The sequence below is a fragment of the Staurois parvus genome, unplaced genomic scaffold (assembly GCF_062004578.1).
Source record: "Staurois parvus isolate SC_StPar_1 unplaced genomic scaffold, SC_StPar_1.0 ptg000094l, whole genome shotgun sequence".
Taxonomy (NCBI): Eukaryota; Metazoa; Chordata; class Amphibia; order Anura; family Ranidae; genus Staurois; species Staurois parvus.
In genome coordinates, this window is record NW_028317890.1 from 2,136,036 (window position 1) to 2,161,250 (window position 25,215).

A 25,215-nucleotide genomic window follows, 5' to 3' on the forward strand; every position below is an offset into this window, starting at 1 on the left:
GATCTGGTGCATGTCGAAATATGAATGTTTAAATCTGCTATTGATGTTAATTCCCTGTATTATACACTCAAGCGCTGCAATTTTTTGTATTTGACTTTTGATGAAGGGGGTATACGAGGTTTACCTTTATGCTAGCAGCTTGAATCCTGTCATATCCAGCGCTCGTTCCTCTCTTCATATATTGTATACATAAACGTACAGTTTCCAGCCAACGGCAAGCTGCAATTGACCGATTGTGCTAAATAAACTGACTTTCTGCTTCACAACCACTATTGTACGTTCAAAGAGTTAAATCCATATACACGCCGGGTGGCGGTAATATTTTTTGGGTGATTAGTGCATTCCAGTGACATAAACGTACAGTTTCCAGCCAACGGCAAGCTGCAATTGACCGATTGTGCTAAATAAACTGACTTTCTGCTTCACAACCACTATTGTACGTTCAAAGAGTTAAATCCATATACACGCCGGCTGGCGGTAATATTTTTTGGGTGATTAGTGCATTCCAGTGACATAAACGTACAGTTTCCAGCCAACGGCAAGCTGCAATTGACCGATTGTGTACAATAAACTGACTTTCTGCTTCACAACCACTATTGTACGTTCAAAGAGTTAAATCCATTTACACGCCGGCTGGCGGTAATATTTTTTGGGTGATTAGTGCATTCCAGTGACATAAACGTACAGTTTCCAGCCAACGGCAAGCTGCAATTGACCGATTGTGTACAATAAACTGACTTTATGCTTCACAACCACTATTGTACGTTCAAAGAGTTAGATCCATTTACACGCCGGGTGGCGGTAATATTTTTTGGGTGATTAGTGCATTCCAGTGACAAACGTACAGTTTCCAGCCAACGGCAAGCTGCAATTGACCGATTGTGCTAAATAAACTGACTTTCTGCTTCACAACCACTATTGTACGTTCAAAGAGTTAAATCCGGTTTTATTTTTGGGGTGCTTATTGAATTAAAGAGTATGTCAGACAACACGCAGAGGAGTGGCAGAGGAGGCAATGTTTCAGGAGCGAGCAGACGTGGCAGCAGAGGAAGGAGTCGAGGCAGCACTAGTCGCAGCCAGGGGCCAGTGCTCCCGGTGTCATGCAGCGGTCGTGTCTCCACCGACAACCCTGCCGTCATCGATTGGTTGACTCGGTCGTCTTCCTCTTCCCAGGTCACCTCTGACACCTACAGCCAACGGTCGGTGGGTACGTCAGACACAACCGTTAGTTGGCATGGCCCGGGAGCAAGCCCACTGAAATCACGTGTCCTCGACCTGCCCCTGTCCTTTGGTGTTCCCTCACCAAGCGAAGTATCGCATGCTGTGGGCTCAGCCCCACTGTACAGTGAGGAAGAGCTAACAGAGGGCGGTCAGGAACGGGGGGAGACATCCGCCTCTTCAGCAGCCAGGCGAAGAAGTACTGGCGAGGAGAGTGGCTCGGTAGCCGGTCTAGAGACAGGTCTGTCTCCTGACCCACACGCAGCCGAGGGGGCTAGTAGTGACGCGGAGACCCTAATTGATGATGATGAGGCTGATCGCACTTGGCAGCCTCGTCGTCATCAGGCTATTGCTTCCGCATCATCAGGAGAAGAGGGTGCCAGCTTGCCAGCGAGCAAAACAGTCGGTGGGTTGCCCAGGAGGCAGCAGGGTCGCAGCAGTGTCAGTGGAGCCAAACAGCCACGGAGTAGAGCACCAGCTCCACTGCAGCCTACCACCACGGCCAGTAGTGGTGCCGCTGTGCATGGAGGAAGTAGCAGTCAGCCAGTGAGGAGTAGCGGGGGCAAAGTTTCCTACTCGGCGGTGTGGCAATTTTTCGTCAAGACGCCCGAGGAAGTAAACGTAGCCGTATGTCGACTATGTGGCCAGAAAGTCAAGCGTGGCCAGGGGGCCAATGTTGGGACTACAGCGTTGCGTCAGCATATGCAGCGTCGTCATTCGGTGGCCTGGGAAAACCGTGATAAAGATACGGCGGTTCTGCCTGCCCCAGCCCCCGCTCCATCACCCGCTCCATTACTTGCTCCGTCACCCGACGTCAATCACCCTCTATCAGCCAGTCAAGGCTCCAACACCTCTGCTGAGGGGAGTTGTCGCTCGTTGGCATCTTCCGCTCGTTCAGATGCTCCTTCTCCTGCTACTCCTCTTCACAGATTCCGTCAGCAGTCTTTCTTGGAATCCGTTTCCAAGAGACAACAGTTTGCGAGCACGCACCCGACGGTGCAGAAGCTGAACGTCCTCCTGTCCAAGTTGCTGGTGCTGCAGTCCCTCCCTTTCCAAGTGGTGGACTCAGCACCTTTCCGAGAAATGATGGCTTGTCCCGAGCCGCGGTGGAGAGTGCCAAGCCGGCATTTCTTCGCCAAAAAGGCAGTGCCAGCCCTGCATTCACATGTAGAAGAGATGGTGGGCCAGTCTTTGAGCATGTCGGTCTCTGCCAAAGTGCACGGCAGCGCCGACGTATGGAGCTGTAACTACGGTCAGGGACAGTACATGTCATTTACGGCCCACTGGGTGAACGTGGTGCCGGCACAGCCGCACCAGCAACTTGGACAGGTCACGCCGCTTTTGCCTCCACGTTTGCACGTCCTTGGTCCAGCAAAGATGTCCGCCTCTACCACCTCTTCTTCCGCCGTGTCCTCAGCCGCCACCCCCGTGCCAAGTCCCATTACCCGACCGGCATATCACATGTGCAGGGCGCAACGGTGTCACGCTGTGCTGCACCTGGTATGCCTTGGCGAATGTAGTCACACAGGGGAGGAACTTCTGAGTGTAATGAACAGAGAAATCGACAGATGGCTGTCTCCGCGCAAACTGAAAATCGGAACCATGTTGACCGACAACGGAAAGAACATGGTGTCTGCTCTGCGTCAAGGAAGGTTGTGCCATGCGCCATGCATGGCTCACGTGTTCAATCTGGTTGTCAAGCGGTTCCTAAAATCCACCATCCCACTGCAAGACATCCTTAAAATGTCACGTAAACTTTGCATGCATTTCAGCCATTCCTACACCGCAAAGCACACCCTCCTTGAGCTGCAGCGGCAGAACGGAATTCCACAGCATCGCCTGATCTGCGACGTTGCAACAAGGTGGAATTCAACCCTACATATGTTAGAACGCCTTTACGAACAGCGAAAGGCCATCACCGATTTCCTGATGTTACAAGCAGATAAAGGTACTCCCCTGTGTAACTTAGATGTCAGCCATTGGCAGCTCATGCGTGACACCTGCCACTTGCTCAGGCCCTCTGAGGAGGCCACGCTATTCGTGAGTCGGCAGGACTATGGGATGAACGACGTCATTCCTCTGTTGCACGTCCTGGAACAAATGCTGTTAACAATGGCTGGTCAGGGTGCGGTAGACGTGGCGCACAGATCTCAACGCCACATGACCCCTGTGGGGGCAGGACAGGAAGAAGAGGAGGAGGTAGAGGAGGACATTGGTGCTCAAGAATTATTGAGTGAAATGGGTGGTTTTTCCACTCAGCGGACAGGAGGGGAGGAGCAGGAGCATCTGGTAGAGGAGGAGGAGGAGACAGAGGACCCAGACGCACCGTGGCAGTATGCTGTGGAGATGGAGGCAGGGAGTCCCTCGCATTCCTTGGCACAAATGGCCCATAGCATGCTCGCTTGCTTGCGTAGCGACAGCCGAATAATAACCATCAGACAGAGGGATGACTTTTGGCTGTCCACCTTGTTGGACCCTCGCTACCGTTCAAAAATGGTGGCCTTTTTCACACCTGCTGAGAGGGAGGCCAAAATAAAGTACTATAAAAACCACCTATGTAGTCAGTTGGTCTCTGCCTTTCTGCGCCAACGTCCATCCTCAGACACTGTGGGCCCTGTGCGCTCGCGTTCCGCTGCCATGGCAGCAGGGGAGGGGTGGGGTGGTAGGAGCAGTGGCAGCTCCACCAGCAGCGGCTGCCTCAGTCTGCAGTCAATGATGAGTAGCTTTCTTCACCAGCGCAGTGAGGAAACTACTAACCAGCCGCAGCAGCAGCAGCATCAGGTGGACCTGGAGCAGGACCTCAAACAACAGGCTTGGGCCTAATTGGACAGCACCCTGCCAACCGAGGTAGACAATCCCCTTGACTACTGGGCAACGAAGCTTGACCTTTGACCCCAACTAGCTGATTTTGCCCTTGAAAGGCTGTCATGCCCGGCCAGTAGCGTGGCATCGGAGCGCGTGTTTACTGCGGCAGGAGGTATTGTAACTCCGCGGAGGACACGACTGTCCACCCAAAGTGTGGAGAGACTCACGTTTGTAAAAATGAATCAGGCGTGGATTAGTCTGGATTTCAAACCACCAGTTCCTGACACAACTGACCTAATAACCTAGCCGTTCAGGCCGCTCCCTGAACACCTTGGGAATTGCTTTGTATATCTGTCGCCTTAGAGGCCGCTGTCTGAACAGCTCATGAATTGCTTTCTATATGTGTCGCCTTTGAGGCCGCTGGCTGGACAGCTGATGAATTGATTTGTATATATGTACTTATTGTCCGCTGTCCGGACAGCTCATGAATTACTTTTTGTATATAGCCTTCCAAAGCACTCTCAGAATAAGTCATGATATTCATGCTGTGTATAGCCTTATAGGCCAATGGTCAATCAAGTCATGATTGTTATAGTGTGTATAGCCTTATAGGCCGCTGTCTTTACAACTTTATAATTCCATGCAGTATATAGCCCTATCGGCCACTTTCTGGCATCCAGTTGCTGTAGCCCCCATCACCACACTGTGCCACGGGCCCCTGTACCGCCTTCTCATACTGCTGCCAGATCCATCCTCTGCCATGTGTGTCTTTGTCGTCTGCTCACGCTGCTGGGTTCCAGTTTTAAACCTAGGCCTGTGTATGGCTTCCGAATACTGCTGCCTCCACCGCCACCCTGCGCCATGTGCCACTTTCAGGTCTCCTTACACTGTTGGTGGGTTCCATTTTGTGATAGGGTGCTGTATGGCCTTCCATTGCTGCTGCCTCCACCGCCACCCTGCGCCATGTGCCTCTGTCGTCTGCTCACGCTGCTGACGGCTTCCGCTTTTTAACCGAGGCCTGTGTTTGGCTTCCGAATACTGCTGCATCCACCGCCACCCTGCGCCATGTGTCTGTCGTCTGCTCACGCTGCTGACGGCTTCCGCTTTTTAACCGAGGCCTGTGTTTGGCTTCCGAATACTGCTGCATCCACCGCCACCCTGCGCCATGTGTCTCTGTCGTCTGCTCACGCTGCTGACGGCTTCCGCTTTTTAACCTAGGCCTGTGTATGGCTTCCGAATACTGCTGCCTCCACCGCCACCCTGCGCCATGTGCCTCTGTCGTCTGCTCACGCTGCTGACGGCTTCCGCTTTTTAACCTAGGCCTGTGTATGGCTTCCGAATACTGCTCCCTCCACCGCCACCCTGCGCCATGTGCCACTTTCAGGTCTCCTTACACTGTTGGTGGGTTCCATTTTGTGATAGGGTGCTGTATGGCCTTCCATTGCTGCTGCCTCCACCGCCACCCTGCGCCATGTGCCTCTGTCGTCTGCTCACGCTGCTGACGGCTTCCGCTTTTTAACCGAGGCCTGTGTTTGGCTTCCGAATACTGCTGCATCCACCGCCACCCTGCGCCATGTGTCTGTCGTCTGCTCACGCTGCTGACGGCTTCCGCTTTTTAACCGAGGCCTGTGTATGGCTTCCGAATACTGCTCCCTCCACCGCCACCCTGCGCCATGTGCCACTTTCAGGTCTCCTTACACTGTTGGTGGGTTCCATTTTGTGATAGGGTGCTGTATGGCCTTCCATTGCTGCTGCCTCCACCGCCATCCTGCGCCATGTGCCTCTGTCGTCTGCTCACGCTGCTGACGGCTTCCGCTTTTTAACCTAGGCCTGTGTATGGCTTCCGAATACTGCTCCCTCCACCGCCACCCTGCGCCATGTGCCACTTTCAGGTCTCCTTACACTGTTGGTGGGTTCCATTTTGTGATAGGGTGCTGTATGGCCTTCCATTGCTGCTGCCTCCACCGCCACCCTGCGCCATGTGCCTCTGTCGTCTGCTCACGCTGCTGACGGCTTCCGCTTTTTAACCGAGGCCTGTGTTTGGCTTCCGAATACTGCTGCATCCACCGCCACCCTGCGCCATGTGTCTGTCGTCTGCTCACGCTGCTGACTGCTTCCGCTTTTTAACCGAGGCCTGTGTTTGGCTTCCGAATACTGCTGCATCCACCGCAACCCTGCGCTATGTGCCACTTTCAGGTCTCCTTACACTGTTGGTGGGTTCCATTTTGTGATAGGGTGCTGTATGGCCTTCCATTGCTGCTGCCTCCACCGCCACCCTGCGCCATGTGCCTCTGTCGTCTGCTCACGCTGCTGACGGCTTTTTAACCGAGGCCTGTGTTTGGCTTCCGAATACTGCTGCATCCACCGCCACCCTGCGCCATGTGTCTGTCGTCTGCTCACGCTGCTGACGGCTTCCGCTTTTTAACCGAGGCCTGTGTTTGGCTTCCGAATACTGCTGCATCCACCGCCACCCTGCGCCATGTGTCTCTGTCGTCTGCTCACGCTGCTGACGGCTTCCGCTTTTTAACCTAGGCCTGTGTATGGCTTCCGAATACTGCTGCCTCCACCGCCACCCTGCTCCATGTGCCTCTGTCGTCTGCTCACGCTGCTGACGGCTTCCGCTTTTTAACCGAGGCCTGTGTTTGGCTTCCGAATACTGCTGCATCCACCGCCACCCTGCGCCATGTGCCTCTGTCGTCTGCTCACGCTGCTGACGGCTTCCGCTTTTTAACCGAGGCCTGTGTTTGGCTTCCGAATACTGCTGCATCCACCGCCACCCTGCGCCATGTGCCTCTGTCGTCTGCTCACGCTGCTGACGGCTTCCGCTTTTTAACCGAGGCCTGTGTTTGGCTTCCGAATACTGCTGCATCCACCGCCACCCTGCGCCATGTGTCTCTGTCATCTGCTCACGCTGCTGACGGCTTCCGCTTTTTAACCTAGGCCTGTGTATGGCTTCCGAATACTACTCCCTCCACCGCCACCCTGCGCCATGTGCCACTTTCAGGTCTCCTTACACTGTTGGTGGGTTCCATTTTGTGATAGGGTGCTGTATGGCCTTCCATTGCTGCTGCCTCCACCGCCACCCTGCGCCATGTGCCTCTGTCGTCTGCTCAGGCTGCTGACGGCTTCCGCTTTTTAACCGAGGCCTGTGTTTGGCTTCCGAATACTGCTGCATCCACCGCCACCCTGCGCCATGTGTCTCTGTTGTCTGCTCACGCTGCTGACGGCTTCCGCTTTTTAACCTAGGCCTGTGTATGGCTTCCGAATACTGCTGCCTCCACCGCCACCCTGCACCATGTGCCACTTTCAGGTCTCCTTACACTGTTGGTGGGTTCCATTTTGTGATAGGGTGCTGTATGGCCTTCCATTGCTGCTGCCTCCACCGCCACCCTGCGCCATGTGTCTCTGTCGTCTGCTCACGCTGCTGACGGCTTCCGCTTTTTAACCTAGGCCTGTGTATAGCTTCCGAATACTGCTGCCTCCACCGCCACCCTGCGCCATGTGTCTCTGTCGTCTGCTCACGCTGCTGACGGCTTCCGCTTTTTAACCGAGGCCTGTGTTTGGCTTCCGAATACTGCTGCATCCACCGCCACCCTGCGCCATGTGTCTCTGTCGTCTGCTCACGCTGCTGACGGCTTCCGCTTTTTAACCGAGGCCTGTGTTCGGCTTCCGAATACTGCTGCATCCACCGCCACCCTGCGCCATGTGTCTCTGTCGTCTGCTCACGCTGCTGACGGCTTCCGCTTTTTAACCGAGGCCTGTGTTTGGCTTCTGAATACTGCTGCATCCACCGCCACCCTGCGCCATGTGTCTCTGTCGTCTGCTCACGCTGCTGACGGCTTCCGCTTTTTAACCGAGGCCTGTGTTTGGCTTCCGAATACTGCTGCATCCACCGCCACCCTGCGCCATGTGTCTCTGTTGTCTGCTCACGCTGCTGACGGCTTCCGCTTTTTAACCTAGGCCTGTGTATGGCTTCCGAATACTGCTGCCTCCACCGCCACCCTGCGCCATGTGCCTCTGTCGTCTTCTCACGCTGCTGACGGCTTCCGCTTTTTAACCGAGGCCTGTGTTTGGCTTCCGAATACTGCTGCATCCACCGCCACCCTGCGCCATGTGTCTCTGTCGTCTGCTCACGCTGCTGACGGCTTCCGCTTTTTAACCTAGGCCTGTGTATGGCCTTCAATTGAAGCTGCTTCTGCTCCGCTACTCTGCCATTGGACTCTTGATAGTCGTCTCCCCACGCTGCTGCTGGGGGGACTTTTTAACATAGGCCTCTGTATGGCCTTCAATTTTAGCTGCTTACGCTCCGCCACTCTGCCATGGGCCCCTGTACCGCTTCCTCATGCTGCTGCCAGGCCCGTAATCTGTCATGGGCCCCTGTACCGCCTCCTCATGCTGCTGCCAGGTCCAGAGTGTGTCATGGGTCACTGTACGGCCTCCCATTGCTGCTGTCTCCATCGCCACACTCTGCCATGTGCTACTTTCAGGTCTCCTCACACTGCTGGTGGGTTCCATTTTGTCATAGGGTGCTGTATGGCCTCCCATTGCTGCTGCCACCACCGCCACACTGTGGCTCCACACTCTGGTTTTGGCCCCGTGACTGCCCAAATGAGTGAAGTGTGCGGTGATTCTAAGATCGACGGCACTCATCTGCATGTCATACTGACTGACAGTATTATTTCTCTTCCCCAGCAGACTCCAAGGGCATTTAAATTAAAGGTACAGTGTTCTGCACTAATATAAAGGCTCTCTGAAGCCTAGAAACACCCTTTTTATAAGTTAAATTCGCAGCGAATATATTCGGCTCGAAGCGAATTTTTTCCGCGAATTCGGCGAATCAGCCGAACCGAATTTTTGAATAATTCGCTCATCTCTAATGTACATGAATGACGCCATTTTGTATCTGCACCCCATACATAAACAGTTACAGGCACATGAGCTCTAAACCTAATCTGCTGAAAAACAGCTCTCATAAATAGTATTTATGTAACATAAGCACAATAAGTATGATTATCCTTCGTCATCCACTTGAGGCAATCAAAACATTTGTTCTTCTTTGCTATGCTTGGAACTCCCTGAGATGGCCAAACTTGTTTGTCACTTCCTGCTCATTCTCATTGGCCAAAAGAAATGTAGCCAGGTGAGCACTCTAACCCTTTAAAGGTTGTGGTTGCTCTGCTCGGGTTTCTGCCAAACCAGCCACATTGCTGCAGTCTTTGTCCTCTGCTGTGATTGAACTGGAAAACAGGACACAGGGAAGAGAGCTAGAGGAGGACTGCTACTGGCTGCTGAGCAGCTTGTGAAAAAGTCCCACCGACTGAATCAGGAGGAGGATGGGGTTGCAAAGACTCATGGGATATATAGTCCTGTGGGGACATAGCCAGCAGAGAAAGAGGAACAGGACTAGAACTCCCAGGAGGAGGAAAGCTGGGGAAAAGGAGAGGAGGACTGCTGTGGCTGAGAGAGCGAGATCACCATGAGGCTGCACTGAAAGGGGACAGTGATGTGTGACCAAAGTGTGCTATAGCTAGCAGGAGAGTAATGCTGATCACAGACTGCCACTGCTGCTATACCCAATGTTGTGCTGCCTGTGAGGGGACCTGTGCCTGACCACCTTTGGTGGTGATCTGTATGCCACTTGCTGGATGTTGTGAACTGTGGCTGACCCCTGACAGTCAGAAGAGGACCACTGAGCTCTGGCGCGAGTAGGAGGACCCTTTCACTGGCCTACATGGGAACACCATAAATTCAGAGACTGCCCATTGTAGTGAGAGGCCTCTTGACCACTGTCTTTTCTTGTATCATTTTCTATTGGATAGTTCTGTCCCAGTGGGATTGCCTTAACCCCTTTATTTGAGAATAATGCCTCTGGCTCTGGTATAGAGTGCTAAAACAAATGGTATGAAGCAGGGGCGGACTGACAACTCATGGGGCCCCTGTGTCCTTGCCCAAAGTCAAAAAAGCCTATGAAAAAGGTACCAGGGGCATCTCATGGGGCCCCTTACTGACCCTGGGCCCTCGGGCAGTGCCTGAGTTTCCAAATGGTCAGTCCGCCCCTGGTATGAAGGCACCTATGCCAGCAGGGTCATAGAGTGGAAGAGAGGTTTCTATTGTTAGGACCAACAGGAGTCTTTATGGCTTCCTTCATAGCAAAAATATATAGTAGCAGGCAATTTCACATTTATTTTGTGGCATGTGTTATATTGTGTTATCACTGTCATTTCTATATCGCACCACTGTATTACCATTTACGGGTTTGCACCGTGTTGTAATTGCCATGTGTAGATTGCAGTGCCACTGCACTTGTAGGTTTACACCTTCAAAAGTGGGCTTTTTATTTTAGCTCTCCATAAAAACCTGTTATATTCCTCAAGGTGTGTTCATGTATCATGGATCAGGGTGAGATAGATCAGCACTAGAACAGGACAGAAGAACCAAAGTAACACAGTAGCTCCTTATGTTGGGTGAATGTTACAGGAATATATATATATACAGTTGCAAGAAAAAGTATGTGAACCCCTTGGGATTATGTGGAGTTTTGCATGAATTGGGCATAAAATGTGCTCTGAACGTCATCTAAGTCTCAACAATAGAAGAACAGAGTCTGCTGAACATAATACTACACAAAAATTAGATGTTGCCATGGATTAATTGCACATAACGTGTAAACAGTCACAGTGCAGGGAGGAAAAAGTATGTGAACCTTTGGACTTAATAACTGGTTGACCCTCCCTTGGCAGCAATAACCTCAACCAATCGTTTCCTGTAGTTGCAGATCAGACCTGCACAATGATCTGGAGTAATTTTGGACCACTCATCTTCACAAAACTGTTTCAGTGTAGCAATATTCTTGGGATATCTGGTGTGAATCACTCTCTTAAGGTCATGCCACAGCATTTCAATCAGGTTGAGGTCAGGACTCTGACTGGGCCACTCCAGAAGGCGTATTATGTGCTGTTGCAGCCATTGTTTTGTTGAATTACTTATATGCTTTGGGTCATTGTCCTGTTGCATCACCCATCCTCTGCGGAGCTTCAGTTGGCGGACAGATGGCTGTACGTTTTCCTGCAAAATGTCTTGATAAACTCTGGAATTCATTTTCCATCAATGACAACAATCCGTCCAGGCCCTGAGGCAGCAAAGCAGCCCCAAACCATGTTACTCCCTCCGCCATGTTTTTCAGTGGGGATGAGGTTTTGATGTTGGTGTGCTGTGCCTTTTTTTCTCCACACATAGTGTTGTGTGTTCTTCCCAAACAACTCAATCTTGGTTTCATCTGTCCACAGTATATTTTGCCAGTAGTGCTGTGGAACATCCAGGTGCTCTTTTGCAAACTTCAAACGTGCTGCAATATTCTTTTTGGACAGCAATGGCTTCCTCCGTGGTGTCCTCCCATGTACTCCATTCTTGTTTAATGTTTTCCTTATTGTAGATGTGTCAACAAAAATGTTAGCATGTGCCAGAGATTTCTGTAGGTCTTTAGCGGACACTCTGGAATTTTTCTTTACCTTTTCTGCGCTGTGCTCTTGCAGTCATTTTTACAGGATGACCACTCCTAGGGAGAGTAGCAACAGTGCTAAACTTTCTCCATTTGTAGACAGTCTGTCTTACCATGGACACATGAACATCAAGGCTTTTGGAGATACTTTTGTAACCCTTTCCAGCTTCATGCAAGTCAACAATTCTTGATCGTAGGTCTTCTGAGAGCTCTTTTCTGTGAGGCATGGTTCACATCAGACAGTGCTTCTTGAAACCAGTAAACCCAAAACAGGTGTGTGTTTTTTAAGGGCAGGACAGCTGTCAGCAACACATCCAATATCATCACACTGATTGGAGTCAAGGTTGGCTCACTCCTGGCTCCAGTTAGCTCTGGGAGAAGTCATTAAGCTAGGGCCTCACATACTTTTTCCTCCCTGCACTGTGAATGTTTACATGTTATGTGCAATTAAACCATGGCAACATCTAATGTTTGTGTAGTATTATGTTCAGCAGACTGTGTTCTTCTATTGTTGTGACTTAGATGACGTTCAGAGCACATTTTATGCCCAATTCATGCAAAACTCCACATAATCCCAAGGGGTTCACATACTTTTTCTTACAACTGTATATGGGGTTGGAAGTAGTGGTAATATATGACATTACCCAATTTGGTTGTATTGGTTCTGAAGGCTGTTGTAGATATGTGCAGGCATGTCTAGGTGCTTGTCCAAAAAATAAATTGTAAACGCTATAAAAAATAAAACTATCATGTTTGGTATTCGATTTTCAGTTTGCCAGAACTCCAAACCTGACAGGTTACTTGTAACCTCACCAGTAACAATGGTTTCCTCCATGAATAATGTATAGATTTGTAGCACCCTCCTAGTTTAGTTAGGAGGAGCTAGATCCTAATGGTTAGACAGGAGCTGAATAGCAGCCCAGGTGTAATAGCTAGAGGGGTCAAATTGTGCTCAGGGCTGAGAGGCTTTGAAGGCCAGCCCCACTGGATTTTCCCCCTGCTCATGGGCTTTTGGAGGAAGGCCTTGGATGCTGAGGGTGGATCTAAGGAGTGGCTGGCTGCTCTCTTGAGGGGTCCTTTTCAATTCCCCACAAGAGGCTGGACACCCTTAAAAAGTGTTGGCGCCTGCTCAGTGGAAGGAGTGTGGGAGAGTCGAGTGGAAGAAGGATAGAGGAAGATGTGAGATTGTGAGGAAGAAGGCTGCAAGGAGACCCAGTGGGATGGGGCCTGCCTGCGAGTCTGGAAGAATTCACTGGCCCCTGAGAGAGGACCACCTATATGGCAGGGAAGGAGCAGCCCAGCTGATAGGCCTGGTAGCAGCAGCCAACCCACAAGTGGTACAGGAGAGGATTTGAGTGCGTATACCTGCACCCCCTGGGTGGATAGGGGAAGGAGCACTCTGCTAGGAAAGATCTTCCAAAAACTATTTACTGTTCTTTACTATTTTTAGTGAGACCATGGAGCAATGAAGTACAATAAAGTATATCCAGACTAGATATGCAATAATCAAGTGATCTTTTAAAGTGGAAAATTCATTTCATAATAAAGATATTTCAGCAACACATTGTTCAACATGGGTATTTATCTTATTCCAAGAACCTATATATGTACTTGTTAGTCCTCCACCAAAAAAGAATAAAAAAATCCCATGGGTTATTTTTACATTTACATTTCCAAAGAGACATAGGATTGAGGTTCTTTGTTTCAATTCCTATTGATCTACATAAGCTTCAGTGGCCAACACTATTGCTGGTTGACCTTGGATGTCAAGCATGAAAAATATTTTATGACTTCATAATTCATATATATATATACACACACACACACACGCACTACATTTATGAAGTACATGTAGTAAGTCATCTGCCAGTGAAATTTATCAGGCTGCAAATTAAAAATGACTTACAGCCCTCCCACTGCAATCCATGTGTACCTCCACAAAATCAATGCAATTTACTCCTTAGTCCATACTGCAGAAGCATTAATCATTGCTCTTACCAGCCACACCAATAAAATTCCTCTTCTATGTTAAAAAAAACCAAAAACACATGAAATCATAAAAGTTAGAGAGAAAATTTAAAAATGAGTGATGATGACTGTGCCTATGTAATATAACTGCCTCAAAAATTAAAAAAAGGTTCAAAAGTAAAGTGTAAACCCTGACTGGATGCACTTCATTTGCTAATCACCTTGGATCTTAACAGTTGCCATGTTTTTCCTTAAACTAAACTTTTCTTCATCTTGTTTTGCATTGTTATTGCATTTCAGCAATACCGCTGGCAGAGCCCTTAGGACAATGTAGAATTTTAACCACTTGTCACTCACCTGCACTTTACTGCAGGCGGGCAGATTGCAGAGGCACAATCACTTACCTGTACTTCAGCAGTGTCTTCTGGGTTCAGGGAGCATGTGCACCCCCCCCCCTCCCTGCTGTGAACGGACACAGCAGGATTTTGTCTGCAGGTTTCAGCTACTGATTCATGGCTGAGACCTGCTGATCAAATGTGTCCAGTTACAGCCCAGAGCCCTGTGTAGACAAACACACAGAGCTCTGTACAGAGGGCATGATCTATTAGTTTAGGTCAGTTTAGTTTAAAGGACGAAAATATATTTAGTAAAAAGCAGCACATATTACATATTATTAGGCACACAGTTAACACTTTGATCGCCCCTAGGTGTTAACCCCTTCCCAGCCAGTGTCAATACAGTGGCAGTGTACAGTAATATTATCACGGATCACTGTATTAGTGTCACTGGTGATGTTAGTGTCAGTTCCTGTACCGCCCAGCCAGCATCAGTTTCAGATTGCCAGCCGCACTATTATAGTCCCACTATAAGTCACTGATCACCGCCATTACTAGTAGAGAAAAACAAAATTCCAGTATATACCATAGTTCATATATGACTTTCACACAAACCAATCAATATATACTTATTATTATGATTTTTTTTTTAACCAAAGACATGGCAAAATACATTTTGGCCAAAATTTATGAAGAAAAGTTCTATTTAACATTTTTTTGCAAATTAGATATGTTTTATAGCAAAAAGTAAAAAAGATTGCTTTTGGTTTTTTTTTTTCAAAATGTTCGGTCTTTGTTTATATAAAAAAAAAAAACCCTTGGTGATCAACTGCCACCAAAGAAATCTCTATTTGTGTGAAAAAAAAAAAGATAAACTTTCATTTGGGTACAGTGTTGTATGACCATGCAACTACCAGTTAAAGTATTGCAGTGCTAAATAGCAAGAAATGGCCTGGTCATGAAGGGAGTAAAACCATCTGGAGCGCCCTGGGGAGGTAGATGGTTAAGCACTTGGATAGAGTTTTGTTCACTGTGAATCTTTGTACACATCACACATCCAATAACATACAGGGACATTTGAAAATGTAGAAGTTCTTGTTCACAAAACTGGACGTTGACCAGAACACAGGGTCACTTCACCTCACATCATTCTGTAGTAAATTGGGCCCAGAATCACCTTACACTATAGTACACGGGTGTCAAACTGGAGGCCCTCCAGCTGTTGCCAAACTACAAGTCCCAAGAGGCACTGCAAGATTGACAGTTACAAGCATGACTCACAAAGGTAAAGGCATGATGGGACTTGTAGTTTTGCAACAGCTGGAGGGCTACCAGTTTGATACCCCTGCTCTAGTAAATTAGGCCTACATTACCCCACATGTGCTCCTAGCAGTTTTCAGTGTATGGGATTGAATTAGGCCCACAACTCCCTCTTGTGCTCCTAGTAATTGTCTGTATATGGAAGTAAAATTGTCTCACATTACCCCACATGTGCTCTTTATAATTTTCAGTACATGGGATTAAATTAGGCCCAAATTTCCCACACATACTCCTAGTAATTGTCAGTATATGGAACTAAATAGGCCCACATTTCCCACATGTGCTCCTAGTAGTTGTTATTTTATGGAAGTAAAATAGGCCCATATTTCCCACAAGGGATTCTAGGAATTGTCAGTATATGGACGTAAATGAGGCCCACATCACCCCACATGTGCTCCTAGTAGTTGTTATTTTATGGAAGTAAAATAGGCCCATATTTCCCACCAGGGCTTCTAGGAGTTGTCAGTATATGGACGTAAATGAGGCCCACATGTGCTCCTAGTACTTGTCAGTACATTGAAGTAATATAGGCCCTCATCACCCCACACATGCTACCAGCATTTGCAAGTATATAAAAGCTCGCTTTTATATGTCAATGGATTGTGCCAATGGACTTTTGTTTGCTTCAGACAGGTTTTGTATTCCCATAAAAGCTTATGGAAATGGAAAACCCACTTGAAGAAGGTCAATTATACATCTGAGCCCAAAATAAACCCAAAAGCCATCAACACAGGCCCTTATTGTTGCACAAAAACTGTGTCCAACATCAAGCTCGGCCTAGGTTATTTACCACCCATACTCACATTTTACTACTTTTATTATTTCAGTTTACAGCAATATATACAATAAAATGGGAAAGTGATGTGCAATTGTAAAAGTATGTTATACCATTTTTCAAATAGTTGCCAGCTCCCGTCTACCTTGTAAACAAAAGGCAGCCTTATTTAGCCAGCAGCAGAGCCATACACTGTGACCTGTCCTCGAGGTCAAAATACATTCCTCAGAGCACCGAACACCTATTTATTTTAGCCAGACATTCCGATTACAGCAGTCCAAGCAAAACATTGGAAACCATCACAAAGTGATCTCAGTCTTAAGTCAATATTTTATTTTCTCTGTCTCTTCATAAAACGCAAACGCATTTGACTCTTCAGGGGTCTGGAACAGTAAGGTGCAACAAGTAATACATTTTGTTTTTGGATTGTTAAATAATATGTACATTTCTGGTGGATGTAGTAACACCATAGAAACCTTTATGACTAGTAATGACTTAAAGGATAAGTACAGCCAAAGCTCTTTTGGCTGTAGTTCTCCTGTGGATCACAGGAGTGCAGTTCCTGTGCAGGCTGAAGCCTGCTTTCGGCTGACGTCACTTAGCTGGCCCAGGCTGGGGAAAGATCCTGACTTTAAAGTTGAGATCCACCCCAGGGTCTGGAGCAGCACCTGGATCAGGATCTCAGCAAGCCACTGTCACCGCTCTCTGCTCACAGAGACGGTGAGAATTCAGCGATCAGCGGTCATGTGATTGCTGAGTTTTCACCCTTAGTGCCAGCGGCGGATATATGCAGCATCGGACCGATGCTAAATCCACCTAGGCAGGGGCGGACTGACAGCTCATGGGGCCCCCGGTCAATAGGGGATCATGGGGCCCCTGTGTCCTTGCCCACACCCAAAAAAGCCTATGAATAAGCCAATGAAAGGTACCAGGGGCATCTCATGGGGCCCCCTACTGGCCCCGGGCCCTCGGGCAGTGCCCGAGTGCTCAAATGATCAGTCCACCCCTGCACCTAGGTAAGTATAATTTGGGAAAATACCCAAACTCATACTTCTCTTTTAAATCTGATTGTTCGCTGCATTTTCCACATGATCATTGCTCTTTGCACTGCTCTGCTGATTAGGCATGCAAGTGTAAAGCATTGGCATAGGGTATTTGGCAAATAATGCTGGATTTATTAAAGTCTAATTGATACCACAGAACCAGATATTCTGTCAGACAGACCTTGTATTAACACCTTCAGTTTTCATAGTCTTACCTCCTCTTTCCTGTTATAATAGTTGCTGAGGATGTCTAAATACGAACCCAGTGCACTTTAGAATTTAACAGTCCTGGCATCGCTATGAAGGCCAGTCCTGGTCTGGCGTTGCTATGGGGGTGCAGACCACACTCAGGTGACACCATCAAGTAGGTATATTCTGTGCAATGACTGGAGGGAGGATATGAATGGTGGGTTCTCTGTCAACCCCATTTCTCTTCTTCCCATTGCAGGACAAGTCCGGCTTGCTTCTCCTCCTGGATGTAGTGACATCATCACGCAGTGTGCATGCCCAGTTGTCCTGGTAATGGGTGGCTGTTATCTAGGCAGAACTGAACGGAGTAATGGTGGCCAGGGGAGAGGTGGCAGACCCTCCTGAAGGAAGGAGGTGCAGAGGAATTGTATGCAATGTGAGAATATGGAATGCAGGGAAATTAAAATTGAAGGGGAGGATGCAGGGGAATTATAATTGTGTGGGTCTCCACCCTCCGGTAAATATAATTGAAGGAGGGGACTACAGGGAAATTATATGTAACGGGAGGATATGGGGGTGGGGGAGGAATAACAGGGTAATTTGAATGTGATGGGGCAGGGGGAAGTGCCAGTGGGTAATTATAGTAGTGGAGTGGGGGATTTATGATGGGAGGGGTATGCAATTGTAATAAGGGAAATATTATGGGGTAATTATAATTGGGGGGGGGAATTGGGGGGTAATTAGAACTATGAAATGGGGGTGGGTGTAAGTAATGGCGGAGGGGCATTTCACAGAAATTATAAGAGAGGAGGTTTTGTGAGGTAATTGTAATGGGGGGTTGTGGGGCAATTAAAAAATTTTGGAGGCGGTGACACCATGTTTTACCACACCAACCCTAGCCTAGTGATGCCACTGCTGAAACACCTCCTCTTTTCCTCCTCACAATGCATCTGTAAAAGGACAATTGTGGTGAGGGGTGTGCCCATTACTCAGCTATGCCAGCATAGAGCACTGCAGTGTGAGTGCAGGCACCACATTTCCACTAGGAGAGTAAGGTATTTTAAAGCATTTCCAAGCCAAAATTGGTTAAAAAAATGATAGGGGCCATAAAGAAATAAAAAGGTGTGAGACATCAACTGGACTTTAGAAGAAAATGTTGAAATTGATCCTGCTAAGATAACCTCTACATTTCCATACTTTACATTATGTACATGCAATACCTTTATTAAATCTATAGAGAAATCAACACGAGTACATACTTGGGCCTGGATTCACAGCTATGCATTACAAGTGCATAGTAGACTGTGTTTTGCTGCATGTTCCCACACCACACAGTAACTTACGAACCGCAGTGCATTGCCAATCATAATAACAACACACCACATCCAGCCCTATAGTTTCACATTGTTTGTGATTGAAGTAAGTGATTAGTAATGTGTTACTATTGCAAATAAAAAGTAGATACATAGGTGGAGAAAGAAGTTGCCATGATCAACTATCACACATTAAGGCTAGGTTCACATACAGTATGTGCGGGTGGTGCGGCTTCGGATCCGCATGAAAATCCATGCAGCCGCACCACCCGCACAGAGGAATGCGGACCCGCAGGTGGGTGCCATTAGTTCTAATGGCACGCTGCCCCCACTGGAAAACTCAACCGTACTGGGAACCAAGGTTCTCAGAAGACGTGCAGGGGCTTCTTCCCTGCGTGACACGGGGCACGGGAGTCCATTCAAATTAATGAGCTCTCGTGCCTGTGCAAAATGCGGCCCGCAGGGCAGCATATATGTGAACCAGGGGTAAGAACAGTATGATTCCTATAATTTCTATAGAAAGAAGCTTCTATAATTTGTATTACCAGTTACTACAGTTCTGGCCTAATCTTACACATCTATTCTTAAATGTAAGTTATGGACATCAATTCCCAAGAACAGAGGAGAACACATCCAGGGGCGGACTGACCATTTGGAAACTCGGGCACTGGCAGAGGGCCCAGGGTCAGCAGGGGCCCCATGAGATGCCCCTGGTACCTTTTTCATAGGCTTTTTTGAGTTTGGGCAAGGACACAGGAGCCCCATGATCCCCTATTGCCCAGGGTCCCCATGAATTGTCAGTCTGCCCCTGAACACATCCCAAATAATAATTCCAGAAATGAAAAACAGAAAATACACAAACCCAACTTCTTTGAAGCTGAATTTAGGAGAAATAGCTAACTACATAGGGTAAACTCACTCTCTCATCTAAATGCCTGAGGTGGAGGCAGGCATTCCAATAATGTGACCACTGTAATTGGCAGTCGCAGAAGTCACATGATCGCAAAGCTTCTGATCACAAATATGCTTCACAAGCTTTCAGATACCCATTTGTTTCTGTGCTGGGAGCATGCACATGCACAGTAAAGTGTTTACCTAGGGCCGTATATATTCGGCCACTCGGCGTTAAGGCCCACTTGCCCAGAGACCGCAAATATGTGCCAGGTCGGTGGAATGTGGTTAAATACATATATGAAAGCTGTCCTACCTGCCAAAGGATTTGTATTTGTGTCTATTTATTAACAAGAGTTACATTGCCCTGCCAGGCAACATGGCCAGCCTGGAGAACTTATTTACCTATTGCAGTTAGAGGAGCTCCAGTCCCCCCCCCCCCAAAAAAAATTTAAATTCAGCAGCTACAAATACTGTAGCTGCTGACTTTTAATATAAGGACACTTACCTGTTCAGGGATCCAGCGATGTCCTCACTGGAGCCAATTCATTGATCAGCTTCGGGTGCAGGCCGGCATGTTAGGTAAGGAAAGCTGGCAGTGAAGCCTTTTGGCTTCACAGCCGGTTTCCTACTGTGCATGTATGAACCGCGCTATGCTTTGTGAATGGTCCCACAGTCTTCTTGGACCTGTGATGTGTCCCAGAAGTCTGCGGTAGGGGGTGAAGGAGGAGGGGAAAAATGTTGCTGTGGTGATTTGACCGGAAGTGACGGTATGTACCTGCTCCCCCCCCCCAAAAACAAAAGTACCAAATGTGGCAGTGGAGGGGGGGGAGGGAGATGCAAACAAGCGGAACTTACCCTTTTGGGTGAAGTTCCACTTTAAGTAATAAAACTAGATCTGGTCTCCAACCTGTGATTAACCAGTAAAGTAGAATTACATCTCCCTCTTTTGTTCCAAGTACTGGTGTACTGGGGCATTGCAAGAGGCTGGTACCAAGACAAATGCAGACACTTACAGTAATTGCTTTTAAAAATACACTTAATGTTTTTTTAATGATCGCATGCCTGCATGAACTTTTTTTTTTAATCTGCCAAGAGTTCATTGCTGACCGTAGTCCTTCCCTTGAACTGTGACAAAAGTGTTCTTATTGCTGTCTGTGTCCACATTAAAGACATTTTTTGGCGAGAGCACAAATCAGGATGGGAAGTAAGAGGAAAATGTCCCCAGTGAGTACACAGGTAACCATAAAAACACGACAAAAGTTCTAAGCATTTCTCAGTTTACAACAAAGAAAACAAAAAATCTGGGCTAAAGTTCCTCTTTAAACTTTCCTTTAAAAATAAAATATACCTGAATGGTTAGAAAAAGCAGCACTTCCACTTTTTTCTTCAGTTTGTATAAATCATATCTTGTGTGCAATAGATTTGTAGGGAAATGCTCTGCATTGCCACCTACGTACTGTAGGCGCTTTTGCTTTTCATAGCCAGCCAAGAATTCTAGACATTTTATCTGCAAAGCATCTAGGTATGAAGTATATGGTTCATCTGAAATGGCTTTATAAATGGTTGTCTTGAGATAATGAGACACCTGTAAAGAAATGTTAGTACATAAGGAGCGCCATAGATGTTAGCTGTACATACACTCTCTGGTACCTTGAGACCCAGGAAATAGGAACTACAGCCATTGGGTTCTTGAGGTTTGTAGTCTGGTCTAGGAAGTGGAGCTTTACCTGAATTAAAGAAATCATAAAACATGTTAATAGAAAGCATCCAAAATATTATTTAAAACACCCACCTACACTACCACCAGTGTTTCAAAACCAGTACTTCACACTTAATTCAATAATAAAATCTCCTTCTAGCACCATATCACTGGAGTCATGTACAGTAAGTATCACCACCTACACTACCACCAGTGTTTCAAAACCAGTATTTCACAATGAATTCAATAATAAAATCTCCTAGCACCATATCACTGGAGTCATGCACATAAGTACATAAGCATCACCCTATCAGGGATATGTATCAAACATGTGCTAGCACAAACAAACAATTAGGGATGCATCGATATAGAGTATTTTCACTTGTACTCATGAAAATGCTCCCAATACTGGAAACCGATACTTTGCAGTGTGATTTGCATCAATATAAAATGCAAATAGTACCGCAAAGAATAGCATGCAATTTCAGCAGGAATGCAATTCCTGTCCAGATAGTATGCAGTTTCTGAACCGCACTTGTCATAGCCTGCGTTCACACAGGAGTGGTGTGGTAAACCTTCCTGCAACAATCCCATGCTGAGCGGAGAGTGGGAGAGAAGGGTGTGTGGGGATGTAAACCTTTGTGCCACATGCTCCAGATTCTTAGCTGTAGGAGAGGAGATAAAGCCGCAGAGATTCCAAATCTCTAAACCTGTGAAGCAGCTTTCTCTCCTCTCCTTGCAGGGATGACAGTACAGGCTAGATGGCTTCTGATTGGTCAGCAACATCCATGTGACTGTCATCCAATGGTCATCCCTGCAAAGAGAGGAGTGAAAGTCGTGGCTGAGAATCCGAAGCATTGCGGCAGCCTTCTCTCCTCTCCTATCTGGAGCATCTGCCTCCATCTGCCACATCCCCACACACCCTTCTCTAACACTCCCCGCTCAGCATGGGATTGGGTGCAGGAAGGTTTCCTGCACCACTTCTGTGTGAACTCAGGCTATGACAATCTGAGTTCACACAGGAACGGTGGGGAAACCACATGTGATTTGTACAGAAATCGCATTCCTGTTCAAATTGCAAACTATTCTTTGTGTTGTAATTTGCATCCATACATTTTGTATAGGTATTGGTACTCGGTATCGGTGAGTATTTGACCAAAAGTATCGGTACTCATACTTACCGATCAAAAAAGGGTATCGGTGCATCCTACAATTATGGTCTCCCATAATAATAAACTGCCAGCTGTAATTTCTATAGTGCAAAGGTTAAGATTAAACAAAAAATTCCAAGTGGTTGCTATGGGCAACGAGGCATTCCCTTGCTAGCCTCCTTTTGATACATAAACCCCTAAGGGTCTTATGGATCAAGATGTATGGTGGACTAGAGAAAGTTTTCATCGGTCTCCAAACAGATCAGACTTATTCTGAAAGTTTAAAATTGGTAAATGTGGATAACTGCCACCAGGCTACTTGGTAAGAGCCTGTTGATATGTAAGGTTCTAAGTGTTCACATCAGAACTACTTTTCTTCCAATACATGTCAGCGGGAATGCAAAAGCTCCTTAAAACAGCTATAAAGCTAAGGGAGAGGGCTGTATTGGTCATGTGCTTTCCATTCAAACACAGCGCTGCTTAAACAAATGCATTCAAAAGAGAAACATTCTTTGAATTGTAGGTCAAAAGCAGACTTTTCTTGACAAATGAACCTCTGTAGGACATGCTGCCTCCAAAGAAATGAAGCACAAAGCAGGTCAAAAGCAGCCCCTGAACGGTCACCTCCATTACTCCATTAAAGTCAATGGGAAAAACCTGACGTGTGTTTCGAACACACAAATGAGAGCTTAAGCAGTTTACAAGGCAATTAGAAGCAGCTTCAAAGGAACTGTGAAGGACCTCAGAAGCATCTCAATCTCATCTAGCTTAATGTGACAACATATGACGTTACATAATAGAACTAGAATAAATCTTATATGTTCCCCTGTGTTCTATAAATCTTGTCATTTTCTAATCATGTTAAACAGTTTTATTGGAAACAACTACAGACTAGTGGTTCTTAAAGTCCTACAGTCAGCAGATCTTTAAGCAATGTATTGCAATTTCTCCATACAATAAGGCTGCCCATGTATCTTGAAAGTTCTGTCGGTGGTCCATAATGCAACCAATAACTAACATGACCCATTTTCTAAATGTAACTTGCTGCTTTTTTTTTAGTGTGTGCCACTCAGAATGGACCAACTGGTCCAGGGGCTACAAGACTCGGGCAGTTACTAGTGCAAGGAGCTATCCTATTAGCTGTGCTTGTACACTGACATCCTGAAGCCAGTACCCTCAAGCTATGTTAGATATCAACTGGATGCAAATGGCTGGTGTTTTGGAGCACACTTCTACATGGGCATTAGCGGTTTAATAGTTCTGGTCTATGCAGAATGTATACTACTTATACTTTTTTTTTATAGAATACCCTTATCATAATCGTCACAACATTTGACAATTTGGAGAACATTTTTGGTCTGATTATGCCTGAGCAGAAATTGTATCCAAGATAGCTGGAATGCTTTCTGCAAACATCGGGAAACCAGGTCTGTTCATGAGCCCAGTGTCTGTAACCTCTAGTTAACCTAATTTGCGAGCTTGTAAGGCCGTCAAACAATTGCATCAGACAGTCCTCTTCCAATAATATGGTCATAGTGCATGGATAAAATCTTGAAAGGTCCCCCCCTAATCATCTTACTATATGTAGCTCACATTGCAGAAATTATGTACAAGTAAAAGTCAACTCCAACCAAAATTTTTAGTCAGTATCCCTATTGGAGGGATTTCCCCTTACTTCCTATTCTGTCTGAAATCTGTCAAAGAGACAGAAGTGGGGAGAAAAACATACCTATACAGGGTAATGCAGCCAGTAATACAAAGTAACTAAGGCTCTAAATCTTCCTCATGCTGTCCAAAACAAAACAGAAAACATGAGTGCTACCTCTGTCTTACCGTCCCCAATGGAATATCAAGATAATTGATTTTTCCACCATTTAAAAGCTTATTCTGCTCTAAGCATATCCAAAACAATAAGCTCTGTTTCTAGCTACTAAGGTTCACTCTGTACATGTAACTTTTGAAAAAGTCCATCTGAGGCAAAATTAAAAATTAGACATGCTACAGTCATAGCCTAAAGGTTTTTCATCCACTAGACCAGGGGTGTTGAATTAAAATTCACCAAGGTCTGGGCAGTAAAATTTACATGCCTCAGAGGTCTGCATCTCATGTAGGAACCTGTGGTGCATTTTCGTGTGCGCCAAACTACGTGTTGCTGTGTGGCAATTTTGAAAAAAAAAAAAAGAGTCGAGGACTTCTTCAGGTTTCTAGAAGGTAATGCTGACCTACCCACAACGTGTGCACCAAATGCGCATGCATAGCTCTGAACCTGTTCTCACATCAGTGTCCTCAACCCCCACTGCACATCATAGTCCCCTCCTCATTCACAGCAAGATCCCTCTTGATGAGTGTCTTCAACTCCCCCTTTACATCACCCGTCTCCACCCCTTTCACAGTAGTGTTCTCACACTTCCTTGAAATCAACCCCCCCAACAGTACTGTCCTCTGCTCCATTCACTGACGAGTAGTCTGCCCCTTTTTACACATCATCTCCCCCACATTAATGTCCTCAGCCCCCCTCCATGTTACTCCCACTTTAATGTCCTCAGCCCCCACACACCACAGTCTTTAGCCCCCCATTACTGTCTTAAGCCCCCCCCCATTCAGTCCTTGGCCCCCCTTCACATTAATGTCCTTAGGCCCTTTAACCTCCCCCCCCCCCCCCGCACTGTCTTACCTTACACAGACAGTGATTGATAGACATTGATTGCTAGGACTGCCCTTCCTCCTAGCAACCAATCAAGTGCTTGTTAACCTCAGGCAGCACCCACCCTCCATCCAGAACTGTCCTGCCTCCCGCTGTCAGCTCTGTGAGGATGACTGCAAGACAGCTGGGATAAGAAAAGGCTCTTAAATGGCAGGACTGCACGGGTCCAGATGGGACAGTGACTCGGTCCACATCCAGATCCCGGTCCGCCATTTAGTGACGCCTGCACTAGACTGTCCCAAATTAAAATCACCTTGTTGCCAGAAATCTGATGTTCTGGCACCATCAACTTGTTGCACAATA

General features: G+C 47.1%; 1 protein-coding gene across 2 annotated transcripts in view; it reads right to left on the reverse strand.

The window, feature by feature from the left end:
- Positions 1-25,215, reverse strand: part of PLA2G12B (phospholipase A2 group XIIB) — a 38,282-nt gene that overhangs the window by 9,929 nt on the left and 3,138 nt on the right. The window contains exon 2 of one of the 2 annotated variants that reach the window (XM_089670733.1): positions 21,009-21,085. In XM_089670733.1, the coding sequence (XP_089526859.1) occupies positions 21,009-21,085 (77 nt within the window). Of the gene's footprint in view, positions 1-20,996; positions 21,086-25,215 lie in introns of both variants that reach the window. The other variant, XM_089670732.1, reaches the window with a different exon arrangement.